The sequence below is a fragment of the Bufo bufo genome, chromosome 9 (assembly GCF_905171765.1).
Source record: "Bufo bufo chromosome 9, aBufBuf1.1, whole genome shotgun sequence".
In the NCBI taxonomy this organism is placed as follows: Eukaryota; Metazoa; Chordata; class Amphibia; order Anura; family Bufonidae; genus Bufo; species Bufo bufo.
In genome coordinates this window covers 179,541,007-179,557,458 of record NC_053397.1, presented here as the reverse complement: position 1 = coordinate 179,557,458, position 16,452 = coordinate 179,541,007, and the positions used below count along the sequence as shown (strand labels likewise).

The following is a 16,452-nucleotide window of genomic DNA, read 5'->3' as shown; positions in this document are numbered from 1 at the left end:
TAACATAATGAAAAGCTATGGACACCTTGGTCTGCATTTTTTTTTAAGCATTTTAGCATTCTATTATATTCATTTTCAGGTAAGAATATAATTTTTTCAATCGGTCTCTATTAACAATTTTCTCCAGTTTTTTCCTCAACAGCTTTTAGTGTATCTGCAGACTATTGCCTACCATTCTCAGTGAATCCATAATAGAGCTGCTCTGAAGGCTCAATCTGCAGCCATCAGCACATTCTTAACAACTCATAAGCACTGAATATAACTAATTATAAGTAGTTTGATAAGAATTTTGTATATTATCATGGGATCTGAAGTTTGGGATGTTAAGACGACTTAGGTGCAAATAGAGTTTACTAAACTATGATAAAAGATATATACACAAATATATACAAAGATAAATTAAATATCAGTCACCGAAAGTCTGCAAACAGATGGGCTAGCTCCACTTCGACCAGCGTCCAACATGGCAGATGCCCCTTATGATATAAAGAGAGGTGATGGTAGCAAGACATTTTACCTTGATGATGTCTTCAATGGAGCTGCCCTCTCTGTTACAAAGCTAAATGTTTTCAAGTCTCCTGGCCCCTCCTAACCCTACCTAAATATTAGTATGCATGTACAGTTACCTCATACTGCAGAACTGCGGCATGGTGTTAGACATCTCTAACAATTTACATTTGTTCAGAATTAAAGGTGAAAGACCAATTAAAGCCTTGCTTTACATTTAGCTTTAAAGGGAACCTGTCATGTGGATATTTGATTATAATCTAACTAATTATATACAATCATTAACTACTAAAAAGTACCTTAGATGTATTCACTTACTGGTGTGACAGATGGTTACCTCATAATATACCCACAAAGATGCCACATGCCGCATGCTAATGAGCTGATTTGAGTCCAGCATTTATTTAATTCAGAGATATAGCCAGTCCCCTTCCCACCTGCTGCTGATTCATATGGAAAAAAAAAACTGTCAATCAGCAGCAGGTAGGCGGGGAGAGTCAGGAGCTCATAAATATTCATGACTCATCATTATCAGCTGGAGCTTTTCAATACAAGATGTTGGCAGATTGACTGAGTCAATTAAAGAAAGTGACCCAGCATTTTGCTAAGAGAATCAGTCAGTTATTTATGTTGCCCTTCGTTAGGACACCATAAAACTGGTGACAGGTTCCCTTTAATAACTTTATGAATTGCCAGAATTTGAGAGATAAGGGCTACAGATCAAGCTGTCAGAAAAGTTCTCTAATGGATTTACTAAGAAGGGGAGAAGCAATAGCCTGCACATACAATGAAAGTGAAAGCTGCAGTGCAGACTAAAAACTGTTAAAATGTTTTAATAACAACTCATTGAAAAAAAAATTTTAGCCCAAAATGAGTAGAATGCAGTGATAAAAAGATTGACCCCGAATATGTTAATAGGCTTTAAATGTAGTGCATTTGATAGTTGTTGAAAACAGTCGAAACAGTTATATTTTGTGGGTAGCTTAAGTTTTGAAAGTGTAATAACAGAAATGGATCCCAATGTCAATTATCATAAATAAATAGAGGGCTACTGAGCTAAGTAACTTTGCATTATGTTTTTGCTATTTGTTTTTAATGTGTTTTTCACCCTAAAACTATGGAATATTTAGTATAATATGGTCTGACACCCAGTTGTGGTACTGGAAACTATGCAGTGTTAGAGCAGAAGCATAAGCCTATGTTCACTGTGTAGTTTCCGGCACCTGTGTACTATAGCTCACCTCAGCTGTACCTCAGCACGGCCACTACTCAGTGCATGGAGCCTTCTGCTTCCACTCTAATACTGTAACAGATTTGATATTGATGACCTAAACTAAGGATAATTCTTGAATATCTGCCGCCCAGGTAAAGGTTTTTAAGTGTAGCTAAGCTGTGAAGCACAACCCATGGACTGCTGTTTGTGGAGGAAAGCAACCGTTTTCTTCTAATCATGTACAGCACCTTTAATTTATTAGAAGAATATTTATTTTATGTGGGTGATTATGCCCATTCTTTTTGCAACTGATTGTAATAATCCAGTAATAGTATAGTACATAGTGGATAAATTATTGCACACATATCTGTAATTAAACTGTTTTCCTACAGGTGTCGGACTTGCTGCTGCCGTTTTGTCTTTCTGGTTAAATATTTACTACATTGTTATCATATCCTGGGCTATATATTATCTATATAACTCATTCACAACTGTAAGTATTTCTATACACTATATGTTTAATATATCCTCTTACATACAAGCTAAAGCTCACATATCCAAAATATTCTGTATTCTCTAACAATTTTTAAAATCTAAAAATGCAGTACTGGATTCACTATACTGTATGTGATGTCCCATGAAAAATATTTTACAGTTTGCAAAACAGCTTCTTGTTTTGTAATTGCATGCAATAAAAGAAATTGCACAGCCGCTGAGTTAAGCTTTTGAGATAATGATCGGACACATTGTGGGCGTGGCCATCGTCCATGAGATCGCTTGTACGAATGATCCCACCAACTAAACTGCCCGACCAGGGAGTCAATTTTTTTATAAAAACAGACTCCTTGGTGCTTGAGCGCAATGTCAAGAAATCGTCTGAATTCAGCCAATCATGCCATTAACATGCAGTTTCAGCTGATGAACGGCCAAAGTTTTCCAGGACGGCGAAACGCAATGCTAGTTTGCTCTAGTTTTTCAAACAACAGTCGGCCAGATTGGTTGAAATCTCCCATTCTGGCTTACTTTATTCTTATGTGTCTGGTCACCTTAATTCAATAAAATATATCTGTGTAGCGCTACCCACTGAGATGGCCTCACATGCTCAATTTCATCCTTCATGCCTCCTGAGCTGTGATAGGGAGAGAGCTGCAGCAGAATGGACACTTATTTTGAGCTGCTTGCTTGACATAAATCTAGCAGAGCAATGAATGGGGACATCTCTGGATCCATGTGAGGTACAGGGCTGGTTTTAATTTTGTTTGAAAGAAATTGTCGTGTACTCTATAATGTCTGATTTTCCTTTTTTTACATTAGTCATCAGATAACCCTCTTAAAGGAGCTGGCCCATCTCAGACATTGATATCATATTGCTAGGACCCCAAGGACCTGCTCCTATCTCCAGAACAGACCCTCAAAGTGAAGGAGAAGGGAGGGTGGCCAAGCATGTGTTGCTTCTCTCGTTTCACTTTGAGAGCTCTGTTCTGGAGATAGGAGCCGGTCCCAGAAGTGGGATCCACACCTAGTTGATGTTTATAGCATATCCTTGCAAAATGCCATCGATGTCTGAGATCGACCAACCTCTTTGAAGGGAATCTGTCACCGAATAACAGTATTAAACAAACACAGAGCTGATAGGGTTGACTGAGCTGGTTTCACCCATACCCATTTTATTCTGATTCAGCCACTTCCCCCACCAATTCCTTTGCAAGGCCGAGCAAGATTACGATTAGGATGTCTGGCCCTGTCAATCAACTGTCCTGTATCTCTGGAATGCCAGAAAGGATCAGGGTAAAACAGGTATCAATGTAATTAGCTCAGGCAGCCCTATTAGGATGGTACCTGGTTTCAGAGTCTTGTTAATAGAGACAGACATATACTATGTTATATGATATCAGAGAGACACGCTCACACATACAGATTGTATGTACATATTTCTAGGATTTGTTAACTTGTAAAGAAATCACAGTGATTGACAAGTTTGGTGGAAGCTCATATTATGAAGGTATTCTTGTTTATAAGCATTGTTTAGACTATGGTGCCTCACGAAGGCACTATACAGAGGCACATGGAGTCCCTTTGGACCCATAATTTTAACCCACATGCACTCAGTGTGCCACCATATGCTGCATAATCTATATAAAAATTATACCTGTACGTGATAATTAATGGCAGACTTTGTAATACAAAAATTTAAATGAAAATAAAAGCATAAAACACTAAACTATTTTTTTTGCATTTTAATCCTATAGGATTTACCTTGGAAACATTGTGATAATTATTGGAATACGGAGCGCTGCTTCTCCAATTATTCTATGGTCAACACAACAAATATGACCAGTGCTGTGACCGAATTTTGGGAGTAAGTGTGTCTTTTATAACTACATGAGGGCATATATACCACTTTTAGAGCCTGACAATACAACTGCAGCACCTTTTACATAATAGTGGGCTTACACATAAATGTACCTTTAATAGATCATCAGCAAAACAGACTTCCATCTAGAGTAATTATAGCCTTCACCATGAGGCCCCTCTAATAACAGGGTCAAAACTATAATTGTGCTATGACAGAGAACAAGCAGTTAGACACTCGCTCTCTCTTACACAAGATCGGATAGACTTGATAACTGGTTGCTATAGGCAAATACACAAACGTATTTATGGTATTTACTAAAAATCTATAAAGAAATTGTCACAGAATTCATTGCTTAACATGTGCAATTTAATTGGTAATTTTAAATCAGTTTTATGATCTACTTGCATATTGTTCATTCTACTTTATTGCATGATTGTGGGGGCAGAGTATTGACTATGTTGCTGTGAGTGTTGTTGAATTGGTTTACAGTAGGCATATTGACATTAAAAGCAAGCAAACAAAAATATGCCTCATTGATTTCTATGAGAGATGGTCATGGGCATGCTCTGCAATAAGTCCATTGGTCAACATGCAGGATAGTCAGTAGCTGAGCAGTCTCTGTCACCTAATTTTGATAGTGTGGTCTTGTCATTTGTCTGTAGCTTTTTAATAAAGGTGTTACCTTTGATTGTAACTAGTGTTGAACAAAGTGAAGCATTAGAAGCGGAATTCGGCCTGAAGTGTACGAAAAATTTGATTTGCAATGAATATGAATTTCCTTGCGCTTCATGGAAACTAATAAAATTTTCCTAAAATGGCGGCTGCACATGTTACAAAGTGAAAGTAAGAAGCCCTGAAATGCAAGGTCACCCATAATGAAGTGCAGCCAGGCAATCCAAATATAGCCATCTCCTGTGATCTCACAGCCCTATAAAAGCCTCATCCAGCATGGTCTCTGCCATTTTCCTGTGAGCTGAACATAGGGAGAGACACGGCAAGGGCTCATGCACTAGGGACAGTGTTGCTAAAAATTATTAATAGAAGAATATTGGAGAGGGAGAGTGCAGGGAGAGTGCAGGGAGAGTGCAGGGAGATGTATACTGCATCAGTTTTATTTATTTAATTCTACATTTACTTATTCCTACATAAGTAAACTAAGATATGTAATTCAATACCAATAAGATGGAAGCCATTATTATTCCACTGCCAGCGTGCCAATTGGTCTTAATGATGACCATTCTCATCTTTGACTGGCTTTATTTCTTCCAAATCATCCTTCCAAATCTCCATGTCCTAGATAAGTCAGTAAGATGCACAGAGAGGAGTAGCTGAATGTTCCTGATGCCATATTCTCATCAATATTAGATGATGTGGAAAAGGAGGAAAAGCAGATAGCATAAGAAGGGCTCCTACCTGTAGAGCAGGAGAGAGCTGGTGTTGGAGAAGTTGGTCTGCCAGAGCTGATTAATAGTCTGTGTTTACTGTTGCAGACAAGAACAGCAACAATATGCATATTGTGCCCCCACCTAACCAGCCAAACCCCATACCAGTGAACCCCCTTTTGAAAGATGCATTAACCCCTTAAGGACCGGGCTCATTTTCACCTTAAGGACCAGGCCATTTTTTGCAAATCTGACCATTGTCACTTTATGTGTGAATAACTTTAAAACGCTTTTACTTATCCAGGCCATTCTGAGATTGTTTCGTCTCATATTGTACTTCATAACACTGGTAAAATGGAGTAATAAAAATAATTTTTATTTATAAAAAAATACCAAATTTACCAGAAATTTGGAAACATTTTCATATTTCCAAGTTTCAATTTATCTACTTCTATAATACAAAGTAATACCTACAAAAATAGTTCTTAATTTACATTCACCATATGTCTACTTCATGTTTGGATCATTTTGGGAATGCCAATTTATTTTTTGGGGATGCTACCAGGCTTAAAAGTTTAGAAGCAAATCTTGAAATTTTTCAGAAATCTAAAACCCACTTTTTAAGGACCAGTTCAGATCTGAAGTCACTTTGTGAGGCTTACATATTAGAAACCACCCAAAAATGACCCAATTTTAGAAACTACACCCATCAAGGTATTCAAAACTGATTTTATAAACTTTGTTAACCCTTTAGGTATTCCACAAGAGTTATTGGCAAATGGAGATGAAATTTCCGAATTTAAATTTTTGGGCAAATTTTCCATTATAATCCATTTTTTACAGTAACAAAGCAAGGGTTAACAGCCAAACAAAACTTAATATTTATTGCCGTGATTCTGTAGTTTATAGAAACCCCCCATATGTGGTCGTAAACTACTGTACGGGCACACGGCAAGGTGAAGAAGAAAGTAACACCATATGGTTTCTGGAAGGCAGATTTTGCTGGACTGGTTTATTTACACCATGTCCCAATTAAAGCCCCCCTGATGCACCCCTAGAGTAGAAACTCCATAAAAGTGACCCCATTTTGGAAACTACGGGATAAGGTGGCAGTTTTAATGGGACTATTTTTAGGGTACATATGATTTTTGGTTGCTATATATTACATTTTTGTGAGGCAAGGTTACAAAAAATGTAAATTCTGAAATTTCATCTCCATTTGCCAATAACTGTTGTGGAACACCTAAAGGGTTAACAAAGTTTGCAAAATGAGTTTTGAATACCTTGAGGGGTGTAGTTTCTTAGATGGGGGTCACTTTTATGGAGTTTCTACTCTAGGGGTGCATCAGGGGGGCTTCAAATGGAACATGGTGTCAAAAAAAACAGTCCAGCAAAATCTGCCTTCCAAAAACCATATGGCGCTCCTTTCCTTGTGTGCCCTGCTGTTTGGCCATACAGCATTTTACGACCACATATGGGGTGTTTCTGTAAACTACAGAATCAGGGAAATAAATATAGAATTTTGACTTTTAACCCTTGCTTTGTTAACGGGAAAAATTAAAAAAATGGAAAATTTGGCTAAAAATTCCTGTTTTGGCACAGTTTTTATTTTATTTTTTGACTGTGTTCATTTGAGGGGTTAGGTCATGTGTTATTTTTATAGAGCAGATTCTCACGGACGCGGGAAATACCTAATATGTCTACTTTTTTAAATTTCTTTAGGTTTTAGACTATATATCCTTTTTTAAAAAAAAAAAACATTTTAGTATCTCCATATACCTAATATGTATACTTTTATTTATTTATTTTAGTTTTATCATTTTTGAAAAAGAAATAGAATAAAAATTGGGGAAGGGGATTATAAATTTAGTACTCCATGGAAGTGTGGTACTCCCTGAAGCAACCGTCGATGCAGAGGCCCGGATGATCCGGGCGCCTACAGTTCCCGAGGTACTCCGGCCTGCTCTTTCCCAGTCAGAAAAGATCAGGGCCTTGACGACTGCCTCATAGAACTGCAGGAATTTCCCTATTTTGCCACCATTCCGGGACAGCACAAAAGAGTTGTACAAGGCAACCTGTACCAAGTAGATACAAACTGAAAAGACAAGCGTGGTATTAGCAGGAGGTGCTCAAACCCACATGCAGTCGTGCATATATATAGGGGAGCAAATACTGCACTTGTGGCCCGTTGCTAATGGCGATCCCCAGCAAAAATGCATACAGTGGAGGATGCCCGCAGCGAACCACAAGTACCACAATAGACATCCTACACAAGGTAGCAATTGTGTGGATGTCATAATCAATATAACAATATAACAAATTAATAGCAAAGACAGGTGCACTCTGCGGTCTTACTAAACCCTCAAACTGATTTTAAAATTGAGAGATTAGTCAACATGTCCTACGGTGTAGGACATGTCTAAGCCCGGGCACCACGCCAAGGTTTCTCAAGTAGCCCAGGACCTAACACTCTCCTAAGCAATACCAGAAGCCAGTGGGCAAATTACAGGAGCATGAGGCCGACTCACAAACAACATGTTGACTAATCTCTCAATTTTAAAATCAGTTTGAGGGTTTAGTAAGACCGCAGAGTGCACCTGTCTTTGCTATTAATTTGTTATACTGTACCAAGTAGACCACAACTTTTTTGTACCATGCCCGGGTTTTGCACATGGCGTCATATGGCTTGAGGACTTTATCAGAGAGATCAACTCCTCCCATATACCGATTGTAGTCCACGATACAATCGGGCTTGAGGACCGTTGCCACGGTACCTCGCACAGGGACTAGGGTGATGCCGTTACCGTGAATTGTGGACAGTACAAGGACATCCCTCTTGTCCTTATATCTGACCAGCAACAGGTTTCCACTAAAAAGGGCACGGGTCTTACCCCTGGGGATAGGTACCTGGAGGGGGTGGATAGAGAGGCTGCGTTGATTTTTTCACACAGTCCCACAAGCGGACGTGGATCTGGCAGCGAGGGACTGGAACAAGGGGATACTAGTATAAAAGTTATCCACGTACAGGTGGTAACCCTTATCTAGCAGTGGGTGCATAAGGTCCCACACAAGTTTCCCGCTAACACCCAGAGTGGGGGGACATTCTGGGGGTTTAATACGGGAATCTCGCCCCTCGTACACACGAAACTTGTAAGTGTACTCTGAGGTACTCTCAAAAAGTTTGTACAGCTTCACGCCATACCTCGCCCGCTTAGAGGGAACATACTGGCGGAAAATGATTCTCCCCTTGAAAGCAATGAGAGACTCATCAACAGCGACCTCCCTTCCAGGTACATAGGCCTCCAAAAATTTGGCCCTGAAGTGATCGATGACTGGCCTGATTTTGTACAGGCGGTCATTGGCAGGATCACCTCGGGGGGACATGCTGCATTATCTGCATAATGCAGCCATTTCCGAATGGCCTCAAAACGGGAATGTGTCATGGCCATACAGTAGAGTGGGGTCTGGTAGAGGACGTCCCGACTCCAATACTGCCTGACACTAGGTTTTTTGACTAGGCCCATGTGCAGCACAAGGCCCCAAAACATCCTCATCTCGGCTGCACTGACCGGAGTCCAGCCACCGGACCTAGCCAAAAAGGAGCCCGGATGTTGAGCAATGAACTGTTGGGCGAACAAGTTTGTTTGCTCCACCATCAGATTCAAAAAGCCCACTGTGGGAATCTGGATTCCTGGTTAGCCAAAAAAGTCAGGAATCACGGGCTCAAAATCCTCTGGGGTACGCCTGGTGCCATCTCCGCCGCCTTGGGAGCTCATCATCATCACTAGATGATGAGGAGTACGCGGATGACAAGAGGAAAGTGGGGTCATCCTCGTCCTCACTGGGGCTCTCGGAGTCGGAGACAAGCAGGGTGTATGCCTCCTCGGCCGAGAACGTCTGCCGGGCTATAGGTATGTATGTGTGTGCGTGTGTGTGTGCGTGTGTGTGTGCATGTGTGTAAAAGTTTATTTAGTGTGCGTTTGTGTGGGGGGACGGGTGTTCATGTTCACTACCCTACCCCATCCTAAACCTAACATAAAAAAATAATAAAACTAAATTTAAAAAAATGAAAGCCCTCCCCCCCAAAAAAAAACATTCATACTCGCTGATCAGCGGTCCGAAGCTGATCATCGGTGGATTGGGCGATGCGCTAACAGTGGCCGGATGCTAAGAGTGCCGGCCACAGTCAGCGCTTGCGCCCCAAAAAATGTGTGTGTGGGGGGGGGCAGGGGGGCAAGCTTCAGCACCCCTGGGGGGTTTAGGGCCACATAGCTGAGTGTGCTGTGGACCCCAAACACCCGATCAGGGTGAAGCCCAAAAATACAACTTTTTCCCCCCCCTAAAACTATCCCTCAGTCTCCTTGCCTAATCTAACCTTTCCCTATACCTGTCCCTGTGAACTTTTGAGTGCCAGATGGCACTATGGTGGCTCACGTGGGGGTGCTGGGCTCAGAGGTGGACGGACGGGCTCCTCTCTCCATGGAAGCAGTGTGGAGGAGGAGAGCAGAGCTGGGGGAAGTTAACCACCGCCTGCCCGTCCAACTAATAGGATGCGATCCTGAGAGGTGATGTCACCGCCACTTCTCACGATCTAAGGATGGTAATTGGTGGTGTATTATCACACCACGATCACCATCCTATACCGGGTTATCGGGTCACTGGAGACCCGAATGACCTGGAAACGCAGCAAACTGCAGGTCTGAATTGAACTGCGGTCTGCTGTGATCACCGATACGGGGGGGGCGGGGCACAGGACCCCCATCGGCATTGTCACAGAAGACATTCACCTGCATTCACCTGCCTTCCTATCTCTTTCTCTCTCACTTACTTCCAAACTCTCATGTGTTGGAAAACCATGGCTGACATGATTATTTATCTTACATAGTCACAAATCGTACCAAATATAGAGATTTAATTTAGAGTAGTCAATATCTGATTGAGTGTCATAGGCCAGCCAACAGACATGCTCTTTTAACGGGTTCTATGTAATGAACTCAAGAGCAGAGACATATTTTCATTGTGCTAAACTGATCTTAGTCTGTACAGGAATCTCAAAAGCAAAAAACAAACAAACATGGGAAATGACTCGTGGAGATGGCAAAGCAGTTGGCTAGACACCTTATTAAACTAAATTTATAGCTTCAAGGTTTCGTATAAAGTATCTTGTGAAAAGGTCAAAACAAGCAGACAAATAAAGTGCTGTAATTGAGTACAGTTAACTAATCACTTGCCCAGTGCCAGCTTTGTCATAAAGAGTATCTAAAAGCACCGTTCATATGATTTATGCCACTCGGGGACCAGTAAAATGAAATGTAAAAATGGCTGTAAAATAGTTTTCTAATCTATTACTTTTCAGAAATCTTACATTTACTTTCCATATCAGACGGCTCTATTCATTTATCATAGCACCAGGTAAAGGTGGCACATCAGTCTGATAATGATTAAAGGTACCATAGGATATAGGTAATGACATTTTGTCCAATCCCCTAATACCATGGTAAAACAAATTGCTGCTATTAAAAGTGATTGACAACAGGAGAACCACCGAGTGATCATGTTTAGAGTTGAGCGGACTCCTAGATGTTCGGGTTTGGCAGGTTCAGCCGAACTTGAAAAAAAAGTTCGGGTTCGGGACCCGAACTTGACCCCGAACCTGAACCCCATTGAAGTCAATGGGGACCCGAACTTTTGGGCACTAAAATGGCTCTAAAATAGTCCTGGAAAGGGCTAGAGGGCTGCAAAAGGCATCAAAATGTGCTTAAGAGCATGACAACTGTTCTGCAAACAAATGTGGATAGGGAAATGACTTAAAATAACATAAAATACAGAAAAATTAAAAATAACAATCTGAATCTAGGAGTAGGAGGTTGAGGAGGCGGTGGATGGGTGGATGTGGCGGTGTAGGTTGACGTGGCGGTGTAGGTGGAAGCGGCTGGTTCATTTTAATAAACGTAAGCTTGTCCACATTGGCTGCGGCCTGTGATAATGCTCTCTGCCGTGCTAAACACACGTTCACACTATACACTGGCTGCAGGGCAGGTCAGCACCTCCAAGGCTGACAAAGCTTTTCCAAATTTTGGCCATGCTAACCCTGCCTTCTCAGGTGCTGGTGGTGCCCCAGCTGCGTTGGCGACCTCTTCCTCCTCCTCTGCCTTCGCCTTGTGCTTCCACTGTGCCCCCGCTGTCAGGTGGGAATGCTATCATCAGCGTGCGCTTGTAGTCGCGCATCTTCCGATCAGTAACAGATGTTTTGACTAAATTTAGTTCCCTGTCAGCAATGCAGAGCAGGGGTTCATTCACGGCAAAAGGGGGTTCATGTCACCCAGCAATAGAACAGAGGATTTTGAGAGATTTAGGCCCCTGTCAGCAATGCAAAGCAGGGGTTCATTCACGGCAAAAGGGGGTTCTTGTCACCCAGCAATAGAACAGAGGATTTTGAGAGATTTAGGCCCTTGTCACCCAGGCACAGCAGGGGTTCATTCACGGCAAAAGGGGGTTCATGTCACCCAGCAATAGAACAGACGATTTTGAGAGATTTAGGCCCCTGTCACCCAGGCACAGCAGGGGTTCATTCACGGCAAAAGGGGGTTCATGTCACCCAGCAATAGAACAGACGATTTTGAGAGATTTAGGCCCATGTCACCCAGGCACAGCAGGGGTTCATTCACGGCAAAAGGGGGATCTTGTCACCCAGCAATACAACAGAGGATTTTGAGAGATTTAGGCCCATGTCACCCAGGCACAGCATGGGTTCATTCACGACAAAAGGGGGATCTTGTCACCCAGCAATACAACAGAGGATTTTGAGAGATTTAGGCCCCTGTCACTCAGGCACAGCAGGGGTTTATATACGGCAAAAATGGTAAAACGTCACCCGACAATTGAAAATAAGAATTTTTTCAATTTAGGGCACTAAAATTGGCACTTTTTTGAATTAAAATGGCTCTAAAATAGTCCTTGAAAAGGCTAGAGGGATGTAAAAGGCAGTAAAATGTGCTTAAGAGCATGGCAACTGCTCTGCAAACAAATGTGGATAGGGAAATAACTTAAAATGAAATAAAATAACTAAAAATTACAAATTATTAACCTGCAACTCAGAGAAGGAGGTTGATATCGAGTCAGAGGTTGAGGAGGCGGTGAATGTTGTGTTGTAGGTGGAGGCAGCAATGGAGGAGGAGGAGGTAGCCAACAATGTTTTTTTATTTTTTTATTGGGGTAGGTAGCCCCCAAAATATTGGGACAAATAAAAAAATTGAAAACAAAGAATCATTGCACTTGACTTGAGTACAAGAATGTATGTTTGATGGTGGTATAAATGTCTATTCTGCACAAGGTACAGACAAGTCTTGTGGGATCCAAGCCTGGTTCATTTTAATTGATGCCTCCTGCCGTGCTAAATACACGTTCAGAGAGTACACTGGCTGCAGGGCAGGCCAGCACCTCCAAGGCATACAGGGCAAGCTCTGGCCATGTGGACAATTTGGAGACCCAGAAGTTGAATGGGGCAGAACCATCAGTCAGTACGTGTAGTCGTGTGCACAGGTACTGTTCCACCTTGTTGTTCAAATGCTGCCTCCTGCTAACACGCTCCATATCAGCAGTTAGGCCGGTTGTTGCGGCGAGGTGACAAAGCTTTTCTACATGTCGGCCATGCTAACCCTGCATGCTAACCCTGCCTTCTGAGGTGCTGGCGCTGACACAGCTGCGTTGGCGACCTCTTCCTCCTCCCCTGCCTTCGCCTTGTGCTTCCACTTGTCCCCCGGCGTCAGTCGGGAATGCTCTCAGGAGCGCGTCTACCAGCGTGCGCCTGTAGTCGCGCATTTTCTGATCACGCTCCAGTGAGGGAATTAAGGACGGCACATTGTCTTTGTAATGGGGATCCAGCAGGGTGGCCACCCAGTAGTCAGCAAACGTTAAAATGTGGGCAACTCTGCAGTCGTTGCGCAGGCACTGCAGCATGTAGTCGCTCATGTGTGCCAGGCTGCCCAGAGGTAAGGACAAGCTGTCCTCTGTGGGAGACGTATCGTCTGCGTCCTCCGTATCCCCCCAGCCACGCACCAGTGATCGGCCTGAGCTGCGTTGGATGCCACCCCGCTGTGAACATGCTTCATCCCCATCCTCCTCCTCCTCATCCTCTTCCTCCTCCTCCTCCAGTAGTGGGCCCTGGCTGGCCAAATTTGTACCTGGCCTCTGCTGTAGCAAAAATCCTCTTTCTGAGCCACTTCTAAGACTGGCCTGAAAGTGTTAGAGATGACCCCTCTTCCTCCTCCTCGTCCTGGGCTACATCCTCTTCCATCATCGCCCTAAGTGTTCTCTCGAAGGAGACATAGAAGTGGTATTGTAACGCTGATAACGGCGTCATCGCCACTGGCCATGTTGGTGGAGTACTCGAAACAACGCAACAGGGCACACAGGTCTCGCATGGAGGCCCAGTCATTGGTGGTGAAGTGGTGCTGTTCCGCAGTGCGACTCACCTGTGCGTGCTGCAGCTGAAACTCCACTATGGCCTGCTTTCTCTCCAGCATGTGCAAGGTGGAATTCCACCTGGTGGGCATGTCGCATATGAGGCGGGGAGCGGGAAGGCCGAAGTTACGCTGTAGAGCAGACAGCCGAGCGGTGGCAGGATGAGAACGCCGGAAGCGCGCACAGACGGCCCGCACTTTATGCAGCACCTCAGACATGTCGGGGTAGTTGTGAATTAATTTATGCGCCAGCCAAGAGATGTGCGTCAAACCGGCTAGTCCCAGAGCTGCAACGAGATTTCGCCCATTATCGCACACCACTGGCAGCAACCATTTGTTGGTCTGTTGTTCTATACCCCGCCACAACTCCTGCACGGTGTGGGTCCTGTCCCCCAAACACATTCATTTCAGAACGGCCTGCTGACGTTTACCTCTAGCTGTGCTGAAGTTGGTGGTGAAGGTCTGTCGCTGACCGGATGAGGAGGTGGTAGAAGAGGAGGAGGAAGCCGACTAGGAAGAGGAGGCAACAGAAGGCAAAGAATGATGCCCTGCGATCCTTGGCGGTGGAAGGACGTGCGCCAAACAGCTCTCCGCCTGGGGCCCAGCCGCCACTACATTTACCCAGTGTGCAGTTAGGGAGATATAGCGTCCCTGGCCGTGCTTACTCGTCCACGTATCTGTGGTTAGGTGGACCTTGCCACAGATGGCATTGCGCAGTGCACACTTGATTTTATCTGATACTTGGTTGTGCAGGGAGGGCACGGCTCTCCTAGAGAAGTAGTGGCGGCTGGGAACGACGTACTGTGGGACAGCAAGCAACATGAGCTGTTTGAAGCTGTCCGTCTCCACCAGCCTGAATGACAGCATTTAAAAGGCCAGCAGTTTAGAAATGCTGGCATTCAGGGTCAGGGATCGAGGGTGGCTAGGTGGGAATTTACGCTTTCTCTCATAGGTTTGTGAGATGGAGAGCTGAACTCTTCCGTGTAACATGGTGGAGATGCTTGGTGATGGAGGTGGTGTTGTTGGTGGCACATCCTCTGTTTGCTGGGCGGCAGGTGCCAACGTTCCTCCAGAGGCGGAGGAAGAGGCCGAGGCAGCAGCAGAAGAGGGAGCAGGAGGGGCCTGAGCCCTTTCTTGGTTTTGAAGGTGCTTACTCCACTGCAGCCCGTGTCTCGCATGTAGATGCCTGGTCATGCAGGTTGTGCTAAGGTTCAGAACGTTAATGCCTCGCTTCAGGCTCTGATGGCACAGCGTGCAAACCACTCGGGTCTTGTCGTCAGCACATTGTGTGAAAAAGTGCCATGCCAAGGAAGTCCTTGAAGCTGCCTTTGGTGTGCTCGGTCCCTGTTGACGGTGGCCAGTAGCAGGCGGACTGTTTTGGCGACGGTTGCTCTGCTTTTGCACCCTGCTCCCGCTTTTGCTACGCTGTTGGCTCGGTCTCACCACTGCCTCTTCCTCCGAACTCTGAAAGTCAGTGGCACGACCTTAATTCCATGTGGGGTCTAGGACCTCATAGTCCCCTGCGTCGTCTTCCACCCAGTCTTCCTCCCTGACCTCCTTTTCGGTCTGCACACTGCAGAAAGACGCAGCAGTTAGCACCTGTGTTTCATCATCATCAGAGACATGCTGAGGTGGTATTCCCATGTCCTCATCAGGAAACATAAGTGGTTGTGCGTCAGTGCATTCTATGTCTTCCACCCCTGGGGAAGGGCTAGTTGGATGCCCTTGGGAAACCCTGCCAGCAGAGTCTTCAAACAGCATAAGAGACTGCTGCATGACTTGAGGCTCAGACAGGTTGCCCGATATGCACGGGGGTGATGTGACAGACTGATGGGCATGGGTTTCAGGCGCCACCTGTGCGCTTTCTGCAGAAGACTGGGTGGGAGATAATGTGAACGTGCTGGATCCACTGTCGGCCACCCAATTGACTAGTGCCTGTACTTGCTCAGGCCTTACCATCCTTAGAACGGCATTAGGCCTGACCAAATATCGCTGTAAATTCTGGCGGCTACTGGGACCTGAGGTAGTAGGTTCAGTAGGACGTGTAGCTGTGGCAGAACGGTCACGTCCTGTCCCTGCACCAGAGGCTCCACCAACACCACGACCATGACCGCGTCCCTTATTAGATGTTTGCCTCATAGTTAGCGTTCACAAAGCAAAGTAAAAAGTGGCTAAGTATGTTAAAAATAATTAACCGCCAATATAAACCCTGATGTAGGGTATTGCACTCTATTTTTTTTTAAAAACTCTATATGACAGCGGTATTTGTGGCCTAAATGTGACAGTCACCTATGCAAGTGTAATCCCAGATGTGCAGTATATCAGAGGGATTTTTTACCACAGTATCCTAAAAGCCTTATTTGTGGCCTAAATGTGACAGTCACCTATGCACAGGTGATCACAGATGTGCAGTATATGAAAAAAAGTTTTTTTTTAACAACAGTAACCTAATAGCCGTATTTGTGGCCTAAATGTGACAATCGTGTATATAGAAAATGGGCGAGCACTCATACATTCAGCATCCAATTGAAG

At 44.0% G+C, this 16,452-nt stretch overlaps 1 protein-coding gene across 1 annotated transcript in view; it reads left to right on the top strand.

The window, feature by feature from the left end:
• The window catches only part of SLC6A1 (solute carrier family 6 member 1), a 153,819-nt gene that overhangs the window by 74,378 nt on the left and 62,989 nt on the right, over positions 1 to 16,452 (top strand). Inside the window, exons 3-4 of the mRNA XM_040406929.1 lie at positions 2,113 to 2,213; positions 3,970 to 4,079. Of these exons, the coding sequence (XP_040262863.1) occupies positions 2,113 to 2,213; positions 3,970 to 4,079 (211 nt within the window). The remainder of the gene's footprint in view (positions 1 to 2,112; positions 2,214 to 3,969; positions 4,080 to 16,452) is intronic.